Below are 19,458 nucleotides of genomic sequence, written 5' to 3'. Positions count from 1 at the left end.
TTGTTTAGAGAATAATTACAAGAAAAATGTCTATGCATGTTCAGTATAGAAGTAATATTTTTCTGAATATCTTCAATCATAGGTTGGTCGCATCCACAGATATGGAAACTGTGCACACAGAGGGCTAACTGTATACAATTTTTTTAGTTGTAGATGGACAAAATACCTTTACTTTGTTTATTTAGTTTTTTTATGTGGTTCTGGGGATCGAACCCAGTGCCTCATGCATGTTAGGCAAGTGCTCTACCACTGAGCTACAACCCCAGCTTCACTGTGTATAATTTTTACATGTCAATTAAAAAATTAAAAGAGAAACACTCAAAGTAAAGGAAATCATACGTATAAAAGCCAAAAAGAAAACAGAGAATTAGGCTTAACATTTATATTGAAGACTCTTATTTTCTCAAATCAACATGTAAAACTTTACGATTACATTTTTCCCAATGCCAGGACTTACCTGTTTATCAAAAGCTACCCAGGATGGCACATCAATTCCTTCTCCTTTAGGATATGCACCATATTTAGGCTTTATCTTTTGCCCAATAAGTGGTACTCCACCTATTCCAGGTTTCTCATCACTTACTAGCATCCTTACATTGTTGCAAAAGCCCCAATGTTGGGATTTATGGAACTTCTCCTTTCCCACCTGAGAGGACAAGAGACAACATAAAATAGTCAGAGTTACTTTTTCTGCTCTCTCATTTATTTTTCCCATCCCAAAATGCACAGAGTGGTAAATAATTATGATCAATCTTTATCCCTAAAGTTGTGTCACATTTTAAATTCAATTCATTTTAACGAATTCAAAACTTTGAAAAGCAATAAGAATAAACCTAATGCCCATGCTATTTAAAACATTTCAAAATAACAATTACCACAAGCAAGCATTTAGAACATTGCTAATTGGTTTTTCCTACTTATTTGCCAAGAATGCAAACAGAAGAAAAGAAAGAGAAAAAATACCCTCTACTTCAGAGTAGAAATGTAACTATTTTCCACAGAAGTCTAAACATTATTTTCACCAAAACAGAAAACAAAATCTTGTCCTCGTTAGAAGAAATGTAACAAGAAATTCCTCAAAGCTGACATTCTTCTAATTGTAAAGCTTTGCCTCCCAGCTCTTTTGGTGATGTGGATAGAAAAACAGCACAGACAATATCACCAACGGTTGGCAAGGGTATGCGAACCAACATCACCTCTCATGTACTGCTGCTTGGGAACTCAAAAGACAGGGATGGCACCTTCTAGCAAGGAGAATTGTGTATATGTCCCATGGCCTGGCAAGTCTACTCCTAAAAGTCACTTGCCCCTGAGCACAAGGAACTGGATATCAGATGATTTGTTGCAGCAGTGTTTGCAAGGGGGATAAACAAACAAAAATAAAAATCCAAATGTCTGCAGATGGAAGAAAAGATATCCCAATTGTGTTCTCCTTATAAAACAGAATATTGACACAGAGGTCTAAAATTACATATATCAATATAGACAAATCCCAAAATATGTCCAGGAAAAATTAAGTGGTACAAGGGAACATATAATTGATAATTCCACATATACAAAGTATTATACTTATGGCCTACACATACATGGAAATGTTAAACAGCAAATTCAAGATTATATAATATACTTGATAATATATGATACAATATAATCACTTATGATATCATAGAATGAATGTGCCACACAGCCATGCATAAGAAATAAGCATTATCAGATACAACTGAAGCCCCCTCTGAGTTCATGACCTTGCCTCTCTCTCCAGGAGGTAATGCTTATCCAGAATTTGCTGCCAGGATTGTGTATAACCAGGGCAAGAACCTCTTGCAAAGCATGATGCTTTGGCAGAACAGTCTGACAGGAGAATCAAAAATATTTCATTTCCTTTTGCAGTGAAGATGGCTGGAATAAATGGAGGAGGGTCTGGGCAGCCCTGTCCAGGGCAGCCAGACTTATAACAGCTGCCCTGGGCAGGTAACAGTCCAACAGTAAGGCTGGGGGAGGAAAGCTAGAAGCAATGTTCAGGATGGTAAGCTATTGCCTGGCTCTGCTCTTTGGAGAATCAATTGCTAATACCTCCACCATCCCTACCCATCCTATCCCCCAACATATGCACACTCACACATTCAATCAGGTTATCACTGTCAGTCTTAAATCACCATAGAGCAAAGCAAAAGTTTGGTTTGTCAAAATGAATGGTGGAATAGTATAAAATTTTATAAAAATAAGGCAAGTAATTTTGGGTAATCACAAACTCACCTCAAAGCAACAAATGTTTCTTAAGCACTTATTATAGTACTGGCTTTGAACCACATATACTAGTTAAAATAAGCACAAGACTCAGTCCTGCCTTGAAGAAGAAACATACAATCTTGCCAATGAAGTAAGATTTAGATACAGAAAACAGTACAGCTACCATTTTTGACCACTTACTATGAGCGGGATTTCTTACTAAGAATTTTACATATTTTATTTCATTTCACTGCCACAAAAACCATTTGATCTCATTATTACTACTATTTATGCCTTTCTTTGCCTTGTTTCCTCATTGGTAAAAATAGTAGGGCTGGGGATGTGGCTCAGCGGCAGCACGCTCGCCTGGCATGCGTGCGGCCCGGGTTCGATCCTCAGCACCACATACCAACAAAGATGTTGTGTCCGCCCAGAACTAGACAATAAAACATTGAAAATTCTCTCTCTCTCTCTCTCTCTCTCTCTCTCTCTCTCTCTCTCTCTCTCTCTCTCTCTCTCTCTCCTCTCTCTCTCTCTCTTTAAAAAAAAACATAGTAGTAATGAGGAAACAAGGCAAAGGAAGGCAGGCAAGCACACCCAAGGCGCTAGTGGCACCTACATCTGAAACTAAGTTCATGTGATACTAAACTTTGGTAAATTTATTTGAACACCTCTGCCTGGAGTGGTAGTACTGAGGTTGTGTGGATAACTGGATACTACACCTTGGGCCTGGAGGAATGGGATGAATTAAACAGGAGATGAGAGGCAAGGATGTTCTGGGCAGGGTTATGAGGATGCAAAGCAGAGGAACTGACTAGTGTGAGGGTATTAGGGAGGCAAGTCTACTAAAAAGGACAAGTTCAAGTTTGGAAGAAAGGTGAGATAGAGTACAATACATCAGGAGGTCTATGTTATGGAATACCTTAAACAGTCTCTTCATCAGGCTCCCAGAAATATTTACTAAGCCAGTCCCTATTTCCAGGGAACAATGCATAAAGATTATTAAGTTACCAGCCAGTCTCTACTACTTATAAGTCTGTTCTGTGGATCCCAGTTTCCAACCAAAAAGCCCTTACCATTGCTAAAGGCCTCATCAGCTACCTGAACCTGACAAAGCTCCAAAATGTGTCAAATTGTATCCTCCTCTATGGTCAAACCATATCTCACAGCTTAAAAGACACCTTGATGTTTATTTAGTCATGTCCCTGGTCAAGCTGGACCCACACACAAGACTTCCTGTCCCACTACACAGTCGTCCCTCCCAAATACATGGTGAGCATCCATAGGGTGCTGAGTTATGTGGACTCTAGGGACACTGCCTCAGGCAAACTACAGCTCCCAATCATGGAATAGAAGCCAGCACTATGGCCCTGGATTTGGCAATGGTTTCTTAGATAAGCACAAGCAAGAAAAGAAAAATAAAAAGTTGGACTTCGTTAAATCTTAAAATATGCATCAAAGTATACTACTATCAAGAGAGTAAAAATACAACCCACACAATGGAAGAAAATATTTGAAAATCACATAAGTGTCTAGAATCTAAAATATCTAATGAAATTTCATAACTCAGCAAAAACAAACAATCCAATTATAAATGGGCGAAGACCTTGAATAGGCATTTTTCCCAAGAAGATATTCGAAGTGCCAACAAACATGAAAAGATTCTCAGTACTATTAGTCTTTAGGGAAATGCAAGTTAAAATTACAATGAGAGCAGGGTGTGGTGGCACACACCTATAATCCCAGGAGAATCACAAGTTCAAAGCCAACCTCAGCAACATAGAGCGCTGAGCAACTCAGTGAGACCCTGACTCTAAATAAAATACAAAATAAGGCTGGGGATGGGGCTCAGTGGTAGAATTCCCCCGAGTTCAATCTCTAGTACCAAAAAAAAAAAAAAAAGAAAGAAAGAAAGAAAGAAAAGAACTACAATGAGATGACACTTCGTAGCCACTAGGGTGGCCATAATCAAACAAAAGGAGAATGACAGGTGTTGGTGAGGATGTAAAGATGTTGGAACCTTCATACATTGCTGGCAGGGATGTAAAATAGTCTGGCCACTAGGGGAAATGGTTTGGCAGTTCCTCATTCAGATAAACACAGAATTAGCATATAATCCAGCAATTTCACTCCTGGATATACACTCAAGAGAAATGAAAACACGTGTCCACAGAAGACTTGTACACAAACGTTCACAGCAAAAACAAAACAAAAATGTACATGGCAACATTATTCACAATAGCCAAATGGTAAAACAACCCCAAGTTCATAAGCTGATAAATAAAATGTGGTCTATCCATACAATGGAATATTACTCAGTCATCAAAGGGAATGAATTCCTGACACATGTTATAATATAGATGAACTTTAAAAGCATGATGCTACTAAATGAATGAAGCCAGATGCAAAAGGTCATATTAACACATAATTGTACTTATAAGAACTATCCAAAATAGACAGATCCATAGACACAAGAAGTAGATTAAGTGGCTTCCAAGGACTGAGAAGCAACTGCTTACTGGGTATAGGTTTTCCTTTGGAGTAATAAAATTTTTATTGAAACATTTAGAATGGTTAAAATGAACATTTTTATGTGTTTTACCATAATGAAAGAAAAACAGCCAGTGTAAGATTCATATACCACATGATGACCTTTTAGGGACAGGCAGAATCATGAGGCCCTTACTGACCACAAGCCCTTTGTCATGTATATATACCACAATCTGTATGCACACTCATATTCATTTTTGTCCAGGGTGGCCTTAAACTTCTGGACTCAAGCATTCTTCCTACCCTAGCCTCCCAAACAGCTAAGACCACAGGTATGCACCACTGCATATCACATTGTTCAAACTCTGGGATGATTATGTGTATTCTTCCTTTTTACATGTCCCCTCACCATCTTACATATTGTTGCATATACAAGAAGTCCATAAAACTTGAATGACACATTAAATGGTTGCCAAATTGAAAATTGTGGTCTGCATCAAACAGCCAACAAGAAGCCATTAAAGTTTTCCAAGGGATACAGAAGAAGAGTGAGGCAGCATATCCGAAGACAGATGTGCACAGGGAGGATTCAAAGGAGCATGGTGTAAAGGCAAAAGAATTGTTTTTTGTTTGTTTATTCTTTTTGGGGGGGTTACTGAGGATTGAACCTAGGAGTGCTTAACCACTGAGCTACATCCCCAGCTATTTTTTTTTTATAATTTACTTAGAGACATGGCCTCACTGAGTCGCTAAGTGCCTCACTAAATTGCTGAGGCTGGCTTTGAACTTGAGATTCTCCTGCCTCAGCCTCCAGTGTCACTGGGATTACAGGCATGCAGCACTGAAGCCAGCTAAGGCAACTGCCCCATGTTAACCCAAAGATCTTAAAGAAGCTGATTAAATCATAGCATGCCTACTGAAGCTAGGTGTGGCCCAGTGGTAGATCACTTGCTGAGCATACAGAAGACCCCGGGTTCCATCCCCAGCATGGAACAAGAAAAAAAGAAAGAAAAAATAAATCCCTGTACATAAACATTTGGGCCACAATAGCCAAGTATGGTACCTCAGGTGATAACAGAGGGGATTTCAAAGTTTATGCTTCAGTATCCTCTCACTTTTGATTATTTGATGATTATTTGATTATTATCATGCCTGGAGATAAATTTTATTGTTTAGGTGATTGAATCTGCAGAGAGATATCAAATACATAATGGATCTTTGGAACTGAAAAAAGGTTTTAAAAATCTTAAGGTAGCACTTCCTGACCCCCTGGATCAGCTTCCACAGTAGGGAAGTTTAAGCATCCAGGAGGACAGGAACTGGGGATTGGGTGGGTGGGGGGGACATCCAGGAAGCAATGTGGCTCTCAGAACCTGTGTCAGATCCCTCCACAATGTTCAGGAGACCAGGAGCAGAACAAGAAAGAAGGTGCAGGCACTGGAAATCAAGGCAAAAGGGCTAGAGACAGTGGACTGAAGATACTGAGAAGGCTCTGACCAAAAGAGGGGGTGAAGTGGAGGAAAACCACACCAGAGTCCTAAGTACCTCTTTTCCCAGTACTGGTTTGCTGTGTCTCTGGTCCCATAACCAATAGCTTTAACCCCTCCCTCCCCTGGGCTACTCTCCTTAGACACATTGAGACACTCAAATCTTTTACTTTGTAGAGGAAGAAGGCCTCCTTCATCCGTGAGTCCTGCTTCCATTAATGTCTTCACTTCTTCCCATCCTCCACCTTCACATTCCACAAAATAGTAGTCTGCTGTCACTGACAGTCCTTTCTCCTTTCATTCTCTCCTGCACTTTAGACTGCCATGCTATCTAGGTGTTCTTGAAGAAGAACACCACACTATTCTAGCTTGAGACAGGTCTAGAGGACCCCTAACTTGAGACACAAGGTAAAGAGATTAAACAGGGGCTGGCCATAGAGGCTTAAAGGATGCTGGGATTTTGTTTTGAGCAGGGGATAGAAAAGATCACTATGGTTACAATACAAAGAATTGGTTTTATTGCAATAGTCCAGGCAAGAAAACGATGGTAGCCCAGATCAGAGTGATAGAAGTAGAAATAGTGAAAGTGATCAAATGCTGCATATATTTTGAAGGTAGAACGAAAAGGATTTACTGATAGATTAGATACCGAGCAACTAGAATGGAGTTTTATCCTGGCATATGAAACAGTGGGAGAAAACTCAGGTGAGAGGTCTGGAGGTAGGAGACAGAGAAGTGCAGGATTCTACCTTGTACATGTTGAGTTTGAGATACCACTTAGGCAAGTAGAAGTGTTGATTAGCAGGTGGATATGTGAATCTGAAGTTCAGCAAACAGGTAAAGGCTGGGTATAAAAACTTGACATACACCAGTTGATGGCTAGTATTTAAGACTGTAGTCCTGGATTGAATGACAGTGCAGAAAAGGTGGCCAAGACTGAACTTTAAAACATCCTGGTGTTAAGAAATCAGGGCTAGGGATATGGCTCAGTTGGTAGAGTGCTTGCCTCGTATGCACAAGGCCCTGAGTTCAATCCCCAGCACAACAACAACAACAACAAAAAAAAGATAGAGAAAGAAATCAGGGAGTTGGGGTAGAACTATAGCAAAGAAGATGAACAAGGAGTAGCTGGTGAGACAGGAAGAAAACTAGGAGAGTTTAGTGTCATGGAAACTGTAAAGAAAGCATTTGAAGAGGAGGGCATGATTAACTGCATCAAATGCTACTGATAAGTCAAATGAAGATGTGGCTTGAGACTTGACCATGATTGGGCAACAAGGAGATGGTCATGACCTTGATGAGAATGGTGTTTGGTAGAGTCACAGGGACAGAAATATCTTCTGAACCATATGGCTTTTTGCATAGCTCTAGTAAGGTATTGCAAATCAGAACTTGAGTTTCTAGTATTTATAATTCCCTTAAAATAACCCAAGCTCAGAAAAATGTAAGAAATAAATAAAAGATCTAAACGTCATCTCCTCTTGAAGTTTTCCCTGGCTGCTTAAAGGCAGAACATTGTGTCTCTATACAGATCTTCTAATAAAATCTTGAAAATCACCCAGAAGGTTGCCCATTGTCCCCTAGTTGTATACCAGCACAAGATATAGTACGTAGAACACAGGACAATGTTTTTTTAAAAAAATAAATAACAGGTAAGGCCCTTGAAAGAGAAGCAGTGGTGCAGACAGAAACAAAGAATCTCACAAGGTTTGATCTTGATTCACCCATTGAACAAATGAGTCCCCATCTGCCCATCCATAATTCCTATGCAGCTATCACTGTACTTAAAATATTATATTGTAGTTCTCTATTCATGTGCTTATATTTGACACTAGACTTTGCACTTTCTGAGAATGAGGACTATAGGGCCTGGCATATAGTAGGAACTCAATAAATATCTGTTGAGTGAAGAGAACATAAACTGCCATTTAGTTTCAAACAACCTCACCTAATATTTCCTTGACTCCATTGCCTGGCTTAGACCTCCTTAAATCTTATGTAAACATTTGGAATTATGGGAAATCAAGAACAAAACCAGGGAGGAAAAGTGTAAACACATCGACATAAGGGCTAGAGCAGGAGATCTGGCTTTGGAGGCCTAATATTCACATTTCAGCTTTACCACATATGGCCCTGGGATTCTGGAACTGTCACTTTATTTCTCTAGAGGCCTCTGGCTTTGCCATTCTCTAAAGTGAAAATAATAAAACCTGTTTGATGGAACAGCGTTTAGGACTAAGTGAGAAGATATCTGTGATTGTGCCTGCCTGTTAATATTTTTCATTTTCTTCAAGGGTAAAGATTTGGTACTGGCTTTTAGCAAAAACTGAGTTAGAGCTCCAGTGGAAAACAGACCAAGTATTATTCCCTCAGTAACCAACCTGAGTGCTCATATTTTCTTTTTTACAAATAGATTTTATAAAACATTTTTTTAACTTTATTTTTTTATGTGGTGCTGAGGATGGAACCAAGTGCCTCACACATGCGAGGCAAGTACTCTACCACTGAGCCACACCTCAGTGTGGCTATAAAAAAAAAACATTTTTATGAATAATACATAATGACCTTTTACATGACTTAGAACTTAATTTTCTACATTTGATTCAACAATTTTATAGATTTATCTCTACTTTCATGACATTATTGGGCATATTAAATTTGTTTCATGAACAAGTATGAATCATCCAATTTTCAGTCCCTTCTCAATGAGAGTCACAGTTTTAACACTATCCTTCTTAGTTCCATGAAATCAGAGCCACAGTCTATCTTATTTCTCATTCAGCATCTAAAAAAAGGCCCAACAGAGATGCAGTCAATAATTGGTGAACTTAATATACTTTCCATTTTTAAGATTTATTTTCTTTGGCAATCAACTGTAGCAAACAGTGGACCCCATGCATATAGATTGAGGCTATAGGAATTCAAGGGATTACAGTATCGAATAGTAGAAGCTAGAGACAAATTCGTGGAGAATTTGAGTCTTAAAATGAACTTTGAAACGTTTAGTGCATTTGTCTAACAGAATAAGAGAAAAGGTGCTGGGGCATGTTGAAGGACAGGGACCAGATTCAGCTAGATTCAGGGTCATTTCCTACAGTAGCAGGAAATAACATTTGAAAAGTTAATATGGAAATCAATCCACAGAGAGCCTTAGATGGCAAAATCAAATGCTTCAATTACATCTTATGGGAGATGAGGCTCATTTCTGCAATTTCTAAAGAAGGCCGAAGCAGTGGATTTTACATGAGGAGCCTTCAATAAGGCTAGCCCTTCCTGTCCTGGTCACCACTATAGCAGCCAGAGGTGAAAAGGGGGATGGAAGGAACAAGGGTAAAAAGTTTATCTGCTGCTTTAAGGAGCAGCAACCTACTGCAACCCCATACACACTTACACACACACACACACACACACACACACACAAACACACTTTGTCAGTATATTTTTGTCCAGCGTGTTACAATGGCTAAGAACACCATATGACAGGGTCTTTTTATTTTAAACACTAAAATTCACCAATGCTCAGAAAATTCAGGAATACCCAAAATCTATGAAATTCAGAATATTGTTCAATCAAGTCCTTGCTAAACTTAGGAACACATTCTTAACCCGAAGAGTATTATCCAGATACTTGTTAGATATTTACAATTTTCTTTCTAAATGAAATAAGCCAGGCCCGATCCTTTCAAAGAATACTTTTAGCATGAAAGGAACCGTTATTGAAACCTTTCCAAAATTCTTGGCTTGTCAATTCACACATTCAGACTCAAAACAACAAAAAAGTCGCTTTTTAAAAGTTAGATAATACCAATTTCTATTTTATTCTAATCAGCACAGCATGAAAAATTCCACTCTTGCACTATTAGAATATTAACTTGAAATTTTAATTCAGAATCCTGTACCTTAGAAATTAACTCCTTGGAGACTTGTTTAGTATGCAGTAACACACCATAATGCACCTATTTCAAATGTTTAACACCCTCTTCCACACATATTTGAGATTTGCCATTGTACATCATAACTTCTTAGCATTACATAGCAACCTGTCTTTTACGTGAACTCATGCTGTCTCTCATTCCAAGGAAATTAGGCAAATGTCTTAGCAAATGATAAAGTCAGGAACATGCTATCTCCAGATCAGTGCTCCTCAGTATCTCAACTCTCTGGTCCCCATCCCATTCATGACACTACTTTTGGAAAGGCAGAAGCCAAATGAGACTCTGCTTCACATCAAATTCATCATTGATACCACCACCCCTTTCTTGTTGCTAAAGATTAGAAGAACAATTTTATCACATGCTTGGATTGATTAATGAATCACCAGTAAATTGTCAGGGTCCCTACAGAAACCATAAACCCAAACCTAAGAGTAGACTACTATCATCAGCATCAGGAGTTGGGGATCCAGCCAGGCATGGTAGGTGGGGCACGCCTATAATCCCAGCAGCTGGGGAGCCTGACACAGGAGGACCGCAAGTTCAAAGCCAGCCTCAGCAATGGCAAAGTGCTAAACCAGTGAGAATATGGCTCAATAGTTCAGTATCCCGGAGTTCAATGCCAGGTACACCCCCGCCCCCCCAAAAAAAACAACAACAAGAAGGAGTTGGGGATTCATTTGATCCATTTGCTATCTCTCTTGCAAGAGCTCCAGCACAACAGCCTTGTTTCTTTCTAGTCTGTACTCCAAAGCCCAGATGTTTAACATGACAGGCTCCTGACAAATGCAGGAAGAGCAAGGAGCATTATATGAACTTGATAGTTCACTAGGACCACCAGAAGCTAGAAGCCTATCTTTGCAGTTGCAAATATCATTTCTGTTGTCTTAACAGCTAATCACTATAGCACTGTTCGAAGTACTTTGGAAGCATGAAACTCTGAATTCTCAGAGAAAATCTCTGTGTCCATTCTATCATTATAACCATTTTATAGATGGGGAATTTGAGGCACAGAGAGTTTAAGTAATTGCCCAAGATTACTCAAGTAGTAGGTATTGAACTCAGGATGCATACCCAATACCTGAGCCCTTAGCATTATGCCTCACATTCTTTGTGCTCTCTAGGAGAAAATAGATCTCCCCTTGTTTAAGTCACCAGGGTTGAATTGTTATATTTTGCATTTTACAAGTGCTAATAGCAAAAATAACTACCCTGCCCTAGAAGGGAAGAAACTGATCAGGTAATTGGCTCTACATTCAATCCCTTAAAAGCAGGGCAGGTATGAGAAGACAGTGCTGTAGAAACCCCTCTACAGCAACCAGCAGATGATGGAAATTGGGGCTTGAAAACAAGCAGTTAATATGTAGTTAGGGGCTGGGGCTGTACTTTGGTGGTAGAGCATTTGCCTGCCATGTGTGAGGCTCTGGGTTCTATCCCCAGTACCACCAAAAAGAAAAATCAATATTTCAGTAAGCATTAACAACACTAATTTTTCTAACTATTTTTTTAGGTTAATGGAAAATTCAATACAGAATCATCTAAAACCATCATTTTTTGATATGCCTGCCTGATCTAGTTCTGGAACTAGTTTGTTTCTCTTCCATGAATAGTGTGGGGTTTTTTCCTCCCTTCATATCTTATTTATTTTAGAAATTCATTTTTTTCTTTTCTTCTTTTCTGTATTTTTATGGAGAAAAAGAAGTCATTCAGCAGATGCTGTGAACCTCCAAGAGAAAATAACAACAAAATTGCCTCAGGTAAAGTGGGATCTTAGAGCTCAAGACCATAAGAGCGTGAAAGCTATCATTACTTATTAATAAAGCTAAATCACTCCAAAAATAAGCCCAAGTAGGCAAATAAAAAAGCATGTCAAAGAAAACCTCAAATATCTTCAAGTTAATTTTCCATTTTCCAAACCTACTTGGAAAAATGTTGTGCTTTTGACTCTTAACTATTGAGTTAATGTAACAATAAGACTGATTTGATACATTTAATAATGTATTTCAATCAGTAGAGTGGAAAATAAAATTTAAATCACTAACATTTAGAGAAAAGTACAGCACCTTCCTTTTCACCCCTCTAAATAATCCAACTCAAGGCACAAATCAATAAAGAGAATTCTAAAGACTTCCCTCAGAGTCAGTTAAAATCACTGACTCAATGTAGCTGATTACTACATTCATCCCCCAATTCCTTCTCCCTTGTCAGTCTCTCCTTAAAACCTCCAGAAAAAAAGCTAAATGCTACACTTCTTTCCTTAGCCTCCTTTCAGAAGTCTATTTTGCAATTCTAGAAAAGGTTTTTGCTCTCTTGAGCCCAGGGACAGATGCAATCCAGAGCCCCTCATTCACCTCTACTTGCATTGAGAAGTATACATGCCTGGATCTGCAGCAGCCACCTTAGGATCACTGGTAGGAATGTGGGGAGGATTACAGAGATGCTGAGATGAAGTTGAGCCTCTGAATATATGCCAGCAACCACTTACCTCTAGACTTCTTACTAGTAAAAATTTCTATTTGTTTAATGCTCTGTTGATCGGGTATTCCACTACTCGCAGTAGGAAGCATTATAAATCAATGCATGCAGTCTCTAAAAGCTGTCTTTATTTATTTATTTGCAGTGCAGGGAATGGAAGGAACCCAGGGCCTTGAATATGCTAGGCAAATGCTCTATCACTGGGCTGCAAACAAGCCCTTGATTATTTTAAAAGAATAAAATCACTATGTGATATAAAGGATGATTTTCTTTATTCATTGGGAAACATAAGGAAGACAAAGAAAAAATGTTTTTTTGTTGTTTTGCAGTATTAGGGAATGACCCAGAGGCACTCTACCACTGAGCTACAATCAATAAAGCGAATTCTAAAGACTCTTTATTTTTTGAGATAGGGTCTTGCTAAATTGCTCACGTGTATTCCTCCTGCCTCAACCCTCAAATAGATGGGATTACAGGTATGTGCCACTACGCCAAGTAAAAAGAACCTTGTCAAAGAAAAATGAAGTTGGAGAAATTACTGACCTTGATCTTAAGGTTTATAGCTACAGTAATAAAAATAGTGTGGCATTGGCAGAGGGACAGACATTGCATCAATAGAACAAATAGAGAACCTATTGGGATGGGGCTGGGGATGTGGCTCAAGCAGTAGCGCTCTCACCTGGCATGCGCGGGGCGCTGGGTTCCATCCTCAGCACCACATACAAATAAAATAAAGATGTTGTGTCCACCAAAAACTGAAAAATAAATATTAAAAACTTCTCTCTCTCTCCTTAAAAAAAAAAAAAAAGAGACACAGAACCTGTTGGGCTGGGGTTGTGGCTAAGTGGTATAGCACTCCCCTACCATGCATGAGGTACTGGGTTCGATCCTCAGCACCACATAAAAATAAAATAAAGATATTGTGTCCACCTAAAACTAAAAAATAAATATTAAAGAAAAGAATAGAGAACCTGTAAGGAAATCCCACAAATATACTTTTTAAAATAAGATACAAAAGCAATCAATGGAAGGACAGCCTTTTCAACAAACTGTGCTGGAACAATTGGGCTTCCATAGGCCAAAAAAGTTCATGACCTAAATCACACCTTAGAAAAAAATTAACTGAAAATTACTCACAGATTTAAATACAAACTATATAACTAAGACAGAAGCAGTAGCACATGCCTGTAACCCCAGTAACTCAGGGAGGCTGGGGTAGGAGGATCCTAAGTTGGAGGCCAGCCTTAGAGACTTAGTGAGACCCTATCTCATAATAAAAAATTAAAAAGGCAGGTGGTGTAGCTCAGTGGTAGAGTGCTTTTCTATCATGCATAAGGCCCTTGGTTCAAAACCCAGTATTATAACTTTTTTTTTTCTACCAGGGATTGAATTCAAGGACACTTGACCACTGAGGCACATCCTAAACCCTATTTAGTATTTTATTTAGAGACAGGATCTCACTGAGTTGCTTAGGGCCTTGCTAAATTGCTGAGGCTGGCTTTGAACTTGTGATCCTCCTGTCTGAGCCTCCTAAGCCACTGGGATTGCAGGCCACCAAGATAACTATAAAATTTTTAGAAAGAATAAAGCATCATGAAAGTTTTTAGGATTTGGGAATAGGCAGATTTAACACAATAAGCATAATATATAAAAGGAAAAGTTGATAGATTGGACATCATCAAAATGAGAAACTTACTCTGGAATAGTAGTCCACTTGATGCTTTGAATATAGCCCTGGCTGCTCTGCCACTTGAACTTCATTTTTAAATGGAGGAGCTTCTTTCTCTTCCTCTCCACCTCCCTCATGTCTCCTTCTCCCTAATCTCCCCTCCTAATTTCAGGGAAAACAGGATTACCCTTCTTCTCTGTCCTAGGCCAAGTTATTGGTCCTTGAGCACATACCCACCATAGCAAAGAAGTAGTTCTAATCCCACCCCCTAACCCCACCCCCAACCCCCAACCCCCAACCCCCACCCATGTTTCTCCTTTATTAGCAAATTACTTGTGTGATGGCTCCAGGAGATCTAAAAAATCTCCCAAAGTATCAAATTAATTATAACCCCCATCAGGATACATGTGGAATGAAGCCCTTGAGTCACCTCATTAAAAACCCTCTGTTCCCCCTGATGGGCAAAATCACAGCCTTTGGCACAGGATTCACCACCACCACCACCACTCCACCCCCCACCCCCTAGCCCCACCCCCTAATCCCACCCCTATCTCCCAGCCCCCATCCCCTTGTTTCTCCTTTATTAGCAAAGTGATAAAACTTCTTTCTCCTTTTTCTCAAAACCTTATCCTCATTATTGGATTGCATTAGGGACAAGAACCAAGCTTTGAGTAATAACTCCACAAAAGATCCTGTTAACAGGATGCAAAGAGAAGCTACAAACTGGGAGAAAATATGTGTAAACCACATCTCAAAGAATTTTCAAGGGCTGGGGCTGTGGCTCAGGGGTAGCACACTTGCCTAGCATGTGTGAGGCTCTGGGTTCGATTCTCAACACCACATATAGATAAATAAAGGTCCATCAACAACTAAAAAAATAAAATAAATTAAAAAATAATTTTGAAAATTCAACAGTAAAAAAGCAATTCAATTTGAAATGGGCAAAAAACAAACAGACTTTCCACCAAGGTATATATACAGATGGAAAATAAGTTGAAAAGATAGATGTTCAACTCATTAACCATCAAAGAAATGCTAATTTTTAAATTGCTTCTATTAGTGCATTATAATTTTACATGGTAGTGGGGGGGTTCAGGTTGACATATCATACATGTATTGAATATAATTTGCTCCATTTCAGTCTCCAGTACTTCTACTTTTCCTCCCTTCCTCGCTCCTCCTGTTTCCCTTTTTCTACTTTACTGGTCTTCCTTCTGTTTATTTATTGTTTATATATATATATATATATATATATATATATATTTATTTATTTTTAGTTGTAGATGGACACAACACCTTTAGTTTATTTATTTATATGTGGTGCTGAGGATCAAAACCAGGGTCTCTCATGTACTAGGCGAGTGCTCTATTGCTGAGCCACAACCCCAGCCCTATTTATTGGTTTTACAATTAGTGCTTTACAGATATACATAAAGGTGGAATTCACTATGGTATATTCACATATATACAAAGCATGATTTGGCCAATTTCATTTCATAGTTTCTCACTTTTTATGTTCCTCTTCTCTCCCCCGTCAATCCTCTTCCTTGGCTCTACTGATTTCCCTTCTATTTTCATGAGATTCCACCCTTCCCCTTTTTTTTAATCCTAGAAAAAAAATCCAATTAAGCCCACAAAGAGATATCACTACTCACCTATCAGAGAGCTAAAATAAAAATAGTGATGACACTAAATGCTAACCAGGGTGCAGGAGAACTATATAAATACACACACACACACACACACACACACACACACACACACACACACTGCTGCTGAGAATATAACAAGATAATGTGCTCTCAAAAAATGACTTGATAGTCTTAATAAAATTAAACATGCAGTTATCATGACACAGCAATTATACTCTTGTTGCTCAAAGTTCAGTCCTTGTCCCTGATGCCATTCTAATAATAAGATCATGGTTTTGAGAGAAACGAAAATTAAGGTTTATTGCTTTGCTAGCAAAGGAGAAACACAGGGCACTCCTGTCCCAGAGGCAGTGATTCTGCCCATCAGCAGGAACAGGGGGCTTTTAAAGAGGTGACTCAAAGGCTACATTCCATGTGTTCTCTGTTGAAGGTGTAATTCACTTGTTATTTTGGGAGACAGTCATTTCTGAGATCTTCCAGTGCCATGCCCAAAGTCTGGATTACTTTATTCCTATGGTGGTTATGTACTCTGATAACTGTGTTACAGTAAACCCTCTTTCTCTTAATCTGCCTAGGATTAGGGAGGGGGAGAGGGAGAAAAGTAGAGCAAGAAACATGTCCATTTTAAAAATCAGTTGCAGTGGCACAGCAGCAAGGACTATATTCAAAGCATAAAGTGGGCCACAGTTACACTCTTTTTTTAAAAAATACTTTTCTAGTTGTTGATAGACCTTTACTTTCATTGATTTATACACAGTGCTGAGAATTGAACCCAGTGCCTCATACATGATAGGCAAGCTCTCTACCACTGAGCAACAACCCCAAACACCACTGTTATACTCTTGGGTCTTTATCTCAAAGAAATGAAAACCTATGTTCACACAAAAACCTATATGTTAATATTCATTGCAGCTTTACTCATGATAACCAAAAACTAGAAATAACTCAGATGCCCTTCAATAGGAAAATGATTAGAGAAATGGGTACATACATGGAATGCTACTCAACAATAAAAATGAATGAACAATTAATGCATAAAACAACTTGTTTAATCCCCATGGAATTATGTCAAGTTGGGGGAAAATATGCCAATAGTTACCTACGTTTTTATTCCATTATGTAACATCTTTTTAAAAAAAAAATTTTGTAGTTGTAGATGGATAGAATGCCTTTATTTTATTTATTTATTTTTATGTGGTGCTGAGAATCGAACCCAGTGCCTTACACATGCTAGGCAAGAGCTCTAACACTGAACCACAACCCCAGCCCTGTAACATCTTTTTTAAAGACTAGGTCAGGTAAAGCTGTGGGAGTGGAACAGAAATATCTATAACTGGTTCTAGTCATTACTTGTAAACATCACTGCATCTAGGCCAGTCTATTTAACATTTTTGAAATAACAATTTTTAGAAGTGGAGAACAAATTAGTAGTTGCTGGGGTCAGGAATTGTACAGGGGTGGGGAAATTGATAGGAAGGAAGTGGGTGTGGTCATAATAGGGCAATAGAAGGAATCCTTGTGGTGACAGAACTGTTCACTGTGATGGTGAAGCCAGATTTAAAGATAGGTAGTGTAGTTAGGTAAATTGGGTCTAATATCAAGTCCAATAAAGAAAATGGAGCCCATAAAGAAAATGGAGTTCGAACTGAGATCTTCTCCCTTTTATATCTAAGGTCTTCTTTTGTCTTCCCACATTCCTGTCCTTTATTTCCCTCTATCCTGCAGTGATGGGGGACACAGGTGGGAAGGCCAAAAGGTGAGAAACAGGTGGACCAAGGGGGGTGGGGAGGGGAGATCTGGGCAGGAATGGCCTAAGGTGGTTTGATTAGCATCTCCCTGTTTTGCTGGGAGCTACTTCATTAATAGTTCTTTAGGACAGGACAGGCCTTGGGGATATTAACATTTCAATTCTCCAGGTGTTGTTCTGAGGGTCCACGCAGGTACCTTTTATAAAGTATTAGTTATGAACATTAACGCAGCTGAGCAATAAATGATTAAATTCTTACCAAAATTATATGGAAATAATTCCATACATGGTAAAACAAATATTTCTGCTTCAATTTGGCAGGGCAACACATTTTAATTACTAAAAAGTAATAGAAAAGAAAAGTAATAGAAGAAGATTAAACCATGTGATGGGCCTAACCTCTCCCTAAAAATCTCTTTTAACCATACCCAACATAATGAGGAAAATAAAGAATCTGGCCTTTGACTGGTCATGCTGGATGCTTTGTCACAGTGCAGTTGCCAGATGAAATTGAGACCTGGGTAAAGAGGGAGTAAAGTGGGGCATGGTGGCACACACCTGGTGGCTCAGGAGGCTGAGGCAGGAGGATTACAAGTTTGAGGCCAGCCTCAGCAACTTAGTGAGGCCCTAAGCAACTTAGTGAGACCCTGTCTCTAAATAAAATGGGCTGGGGATATGGCTCAGTGGTTAAATGCCTCTGTGTTCAATCCCTAGTACTAAAAAAAAGGGGGGAATAAAAATGAAAAATGTCCACTTTTTATTTTATTTTTCGCTCTGGGGAATCCTCCTTCCCTTAAAAAAAAAAAAAAAAAAAAAAGTGGCTCTGCTATTTCAGCAACTGTGGATAAACTCTCCAGGAAATGGCTTTAAAAATTCCTTCACATTCATGCTATTAATATGTTTGTAGTCCTATTGTTGGAAGACTTGGCCTCCTAAGGATTCCTGAACTGAAGAATATACATAGAAAAATCTGTTACTTCCCGAAAAAGCCAAATAGGATGCCAACAAGGAAGAGAGAAATGCCCTTTGGCATGGCACAACAAGCCACAGAGAAGCTTCCAGTCACAACTTGCCTAGGAAATTCTTCATTCTTCCCTGGATACCTTGTAGGAGCCAAGCATCCTAAGAGCCTTAAACCTTATTGAAGCCACAAAAGCAAATGACTTTCTTTCTTCTTTATATTCACTGCTGCTAAAATAATTATTGTTTTGTTCCACAGCAGCAGTGGAAGACAGCAGGGAGACTCTAATTCCAGAGATGATTTTTCCCAAGCTGGTTTTAACCATGGTTGCCACAGGTAGAGAGGGACATCTGACAATCTCCTATTCAGGGCCTGTCTTGTATAAGGAAGGTGCAATGAGCACCTGGAGGGTGACTCTTTAGTCAGGTTTTTTTTTGCTGCTGTGACTAAAAAAACCCAACCAGGACAATTATAGAGGAGAAAAAATTTACTTGAGGGCTCATGGTTTCAGAGATCTCAGTCCATAGACAGCGGATTCCATTCCTTGGGGCTTGGTCTGGCTCTAGCTCAGTGGTTCCTTCCACACAGACTCTACAACCATCCCTTGGGGCTTGAGGTGATGTAATCACCTGTCCCTGTCCCCATGCCAATCTAATAATGAGGACACAGTTTTGAGAAAAAGAAAAAAGAAGTTTTATTGCTTTACTAGAAAAGGAAAAACACAGGGGACTTCCCTGACTCTCCCAATCAGGAGGGACAGAGGGGTTTTAAAGGAACTCTTCAAGAGTTAAGTTCCAGGTGTGCTCTGGTAGGGGC

At 39.1% G+C, this 19,458-nt stretch overlaps 1 protein-coding gene and 1 non-coding gene across 2 annotated transcripts in view; both read right to left on the bottom strand.

The window, feature by feature from the left end:
* Nucleotides 1-19,458, bottom strand: part of Efhc2 (EF-hand domain containing 2) — a 179,898-nt gene that overhangs the window by 147,004 nt on the left and 13,436 nt on the right. Inside the window, exon 2 of the mRNA XM_021725577.3 lies at nucleotides 458-646. Coding sequence (XP_021581252.1) covers nucleotides 458-646 — 189 coding nt within the window. The remainder of the gene's footprint in view (nucleotides 1-457; nucleotides 647-19,458) is intronic.
* Trnav-aac (transfer RNA valine (anticodon AAC)) lies at nucleotides 193-265 on the bottom strand. The gene has a single exon. It is a non-coding gene; the product is annotated as a tRNA-Val (tRNA).

This window comes from Ictidomys tridecemlineatus, chromosome X (assembly GCF_052094955.1).
Source record: "Ictidomys tridecemlineatus isolate mIctTri1 chromosome X, mIctTri1.hap1, whole genome shotgun sequence".
Lineage (NCBI taxonomy): Eukaryota > Metazoa > Chordata > Mammalia > Rodentia > Sciuridae > Ictidomys > Ictidomys tridecemlineatus.
Note: the sequence above shows the minus strand (reverse complement) of the source record. Positions and strands in the feature narration are given on the sequence as shown.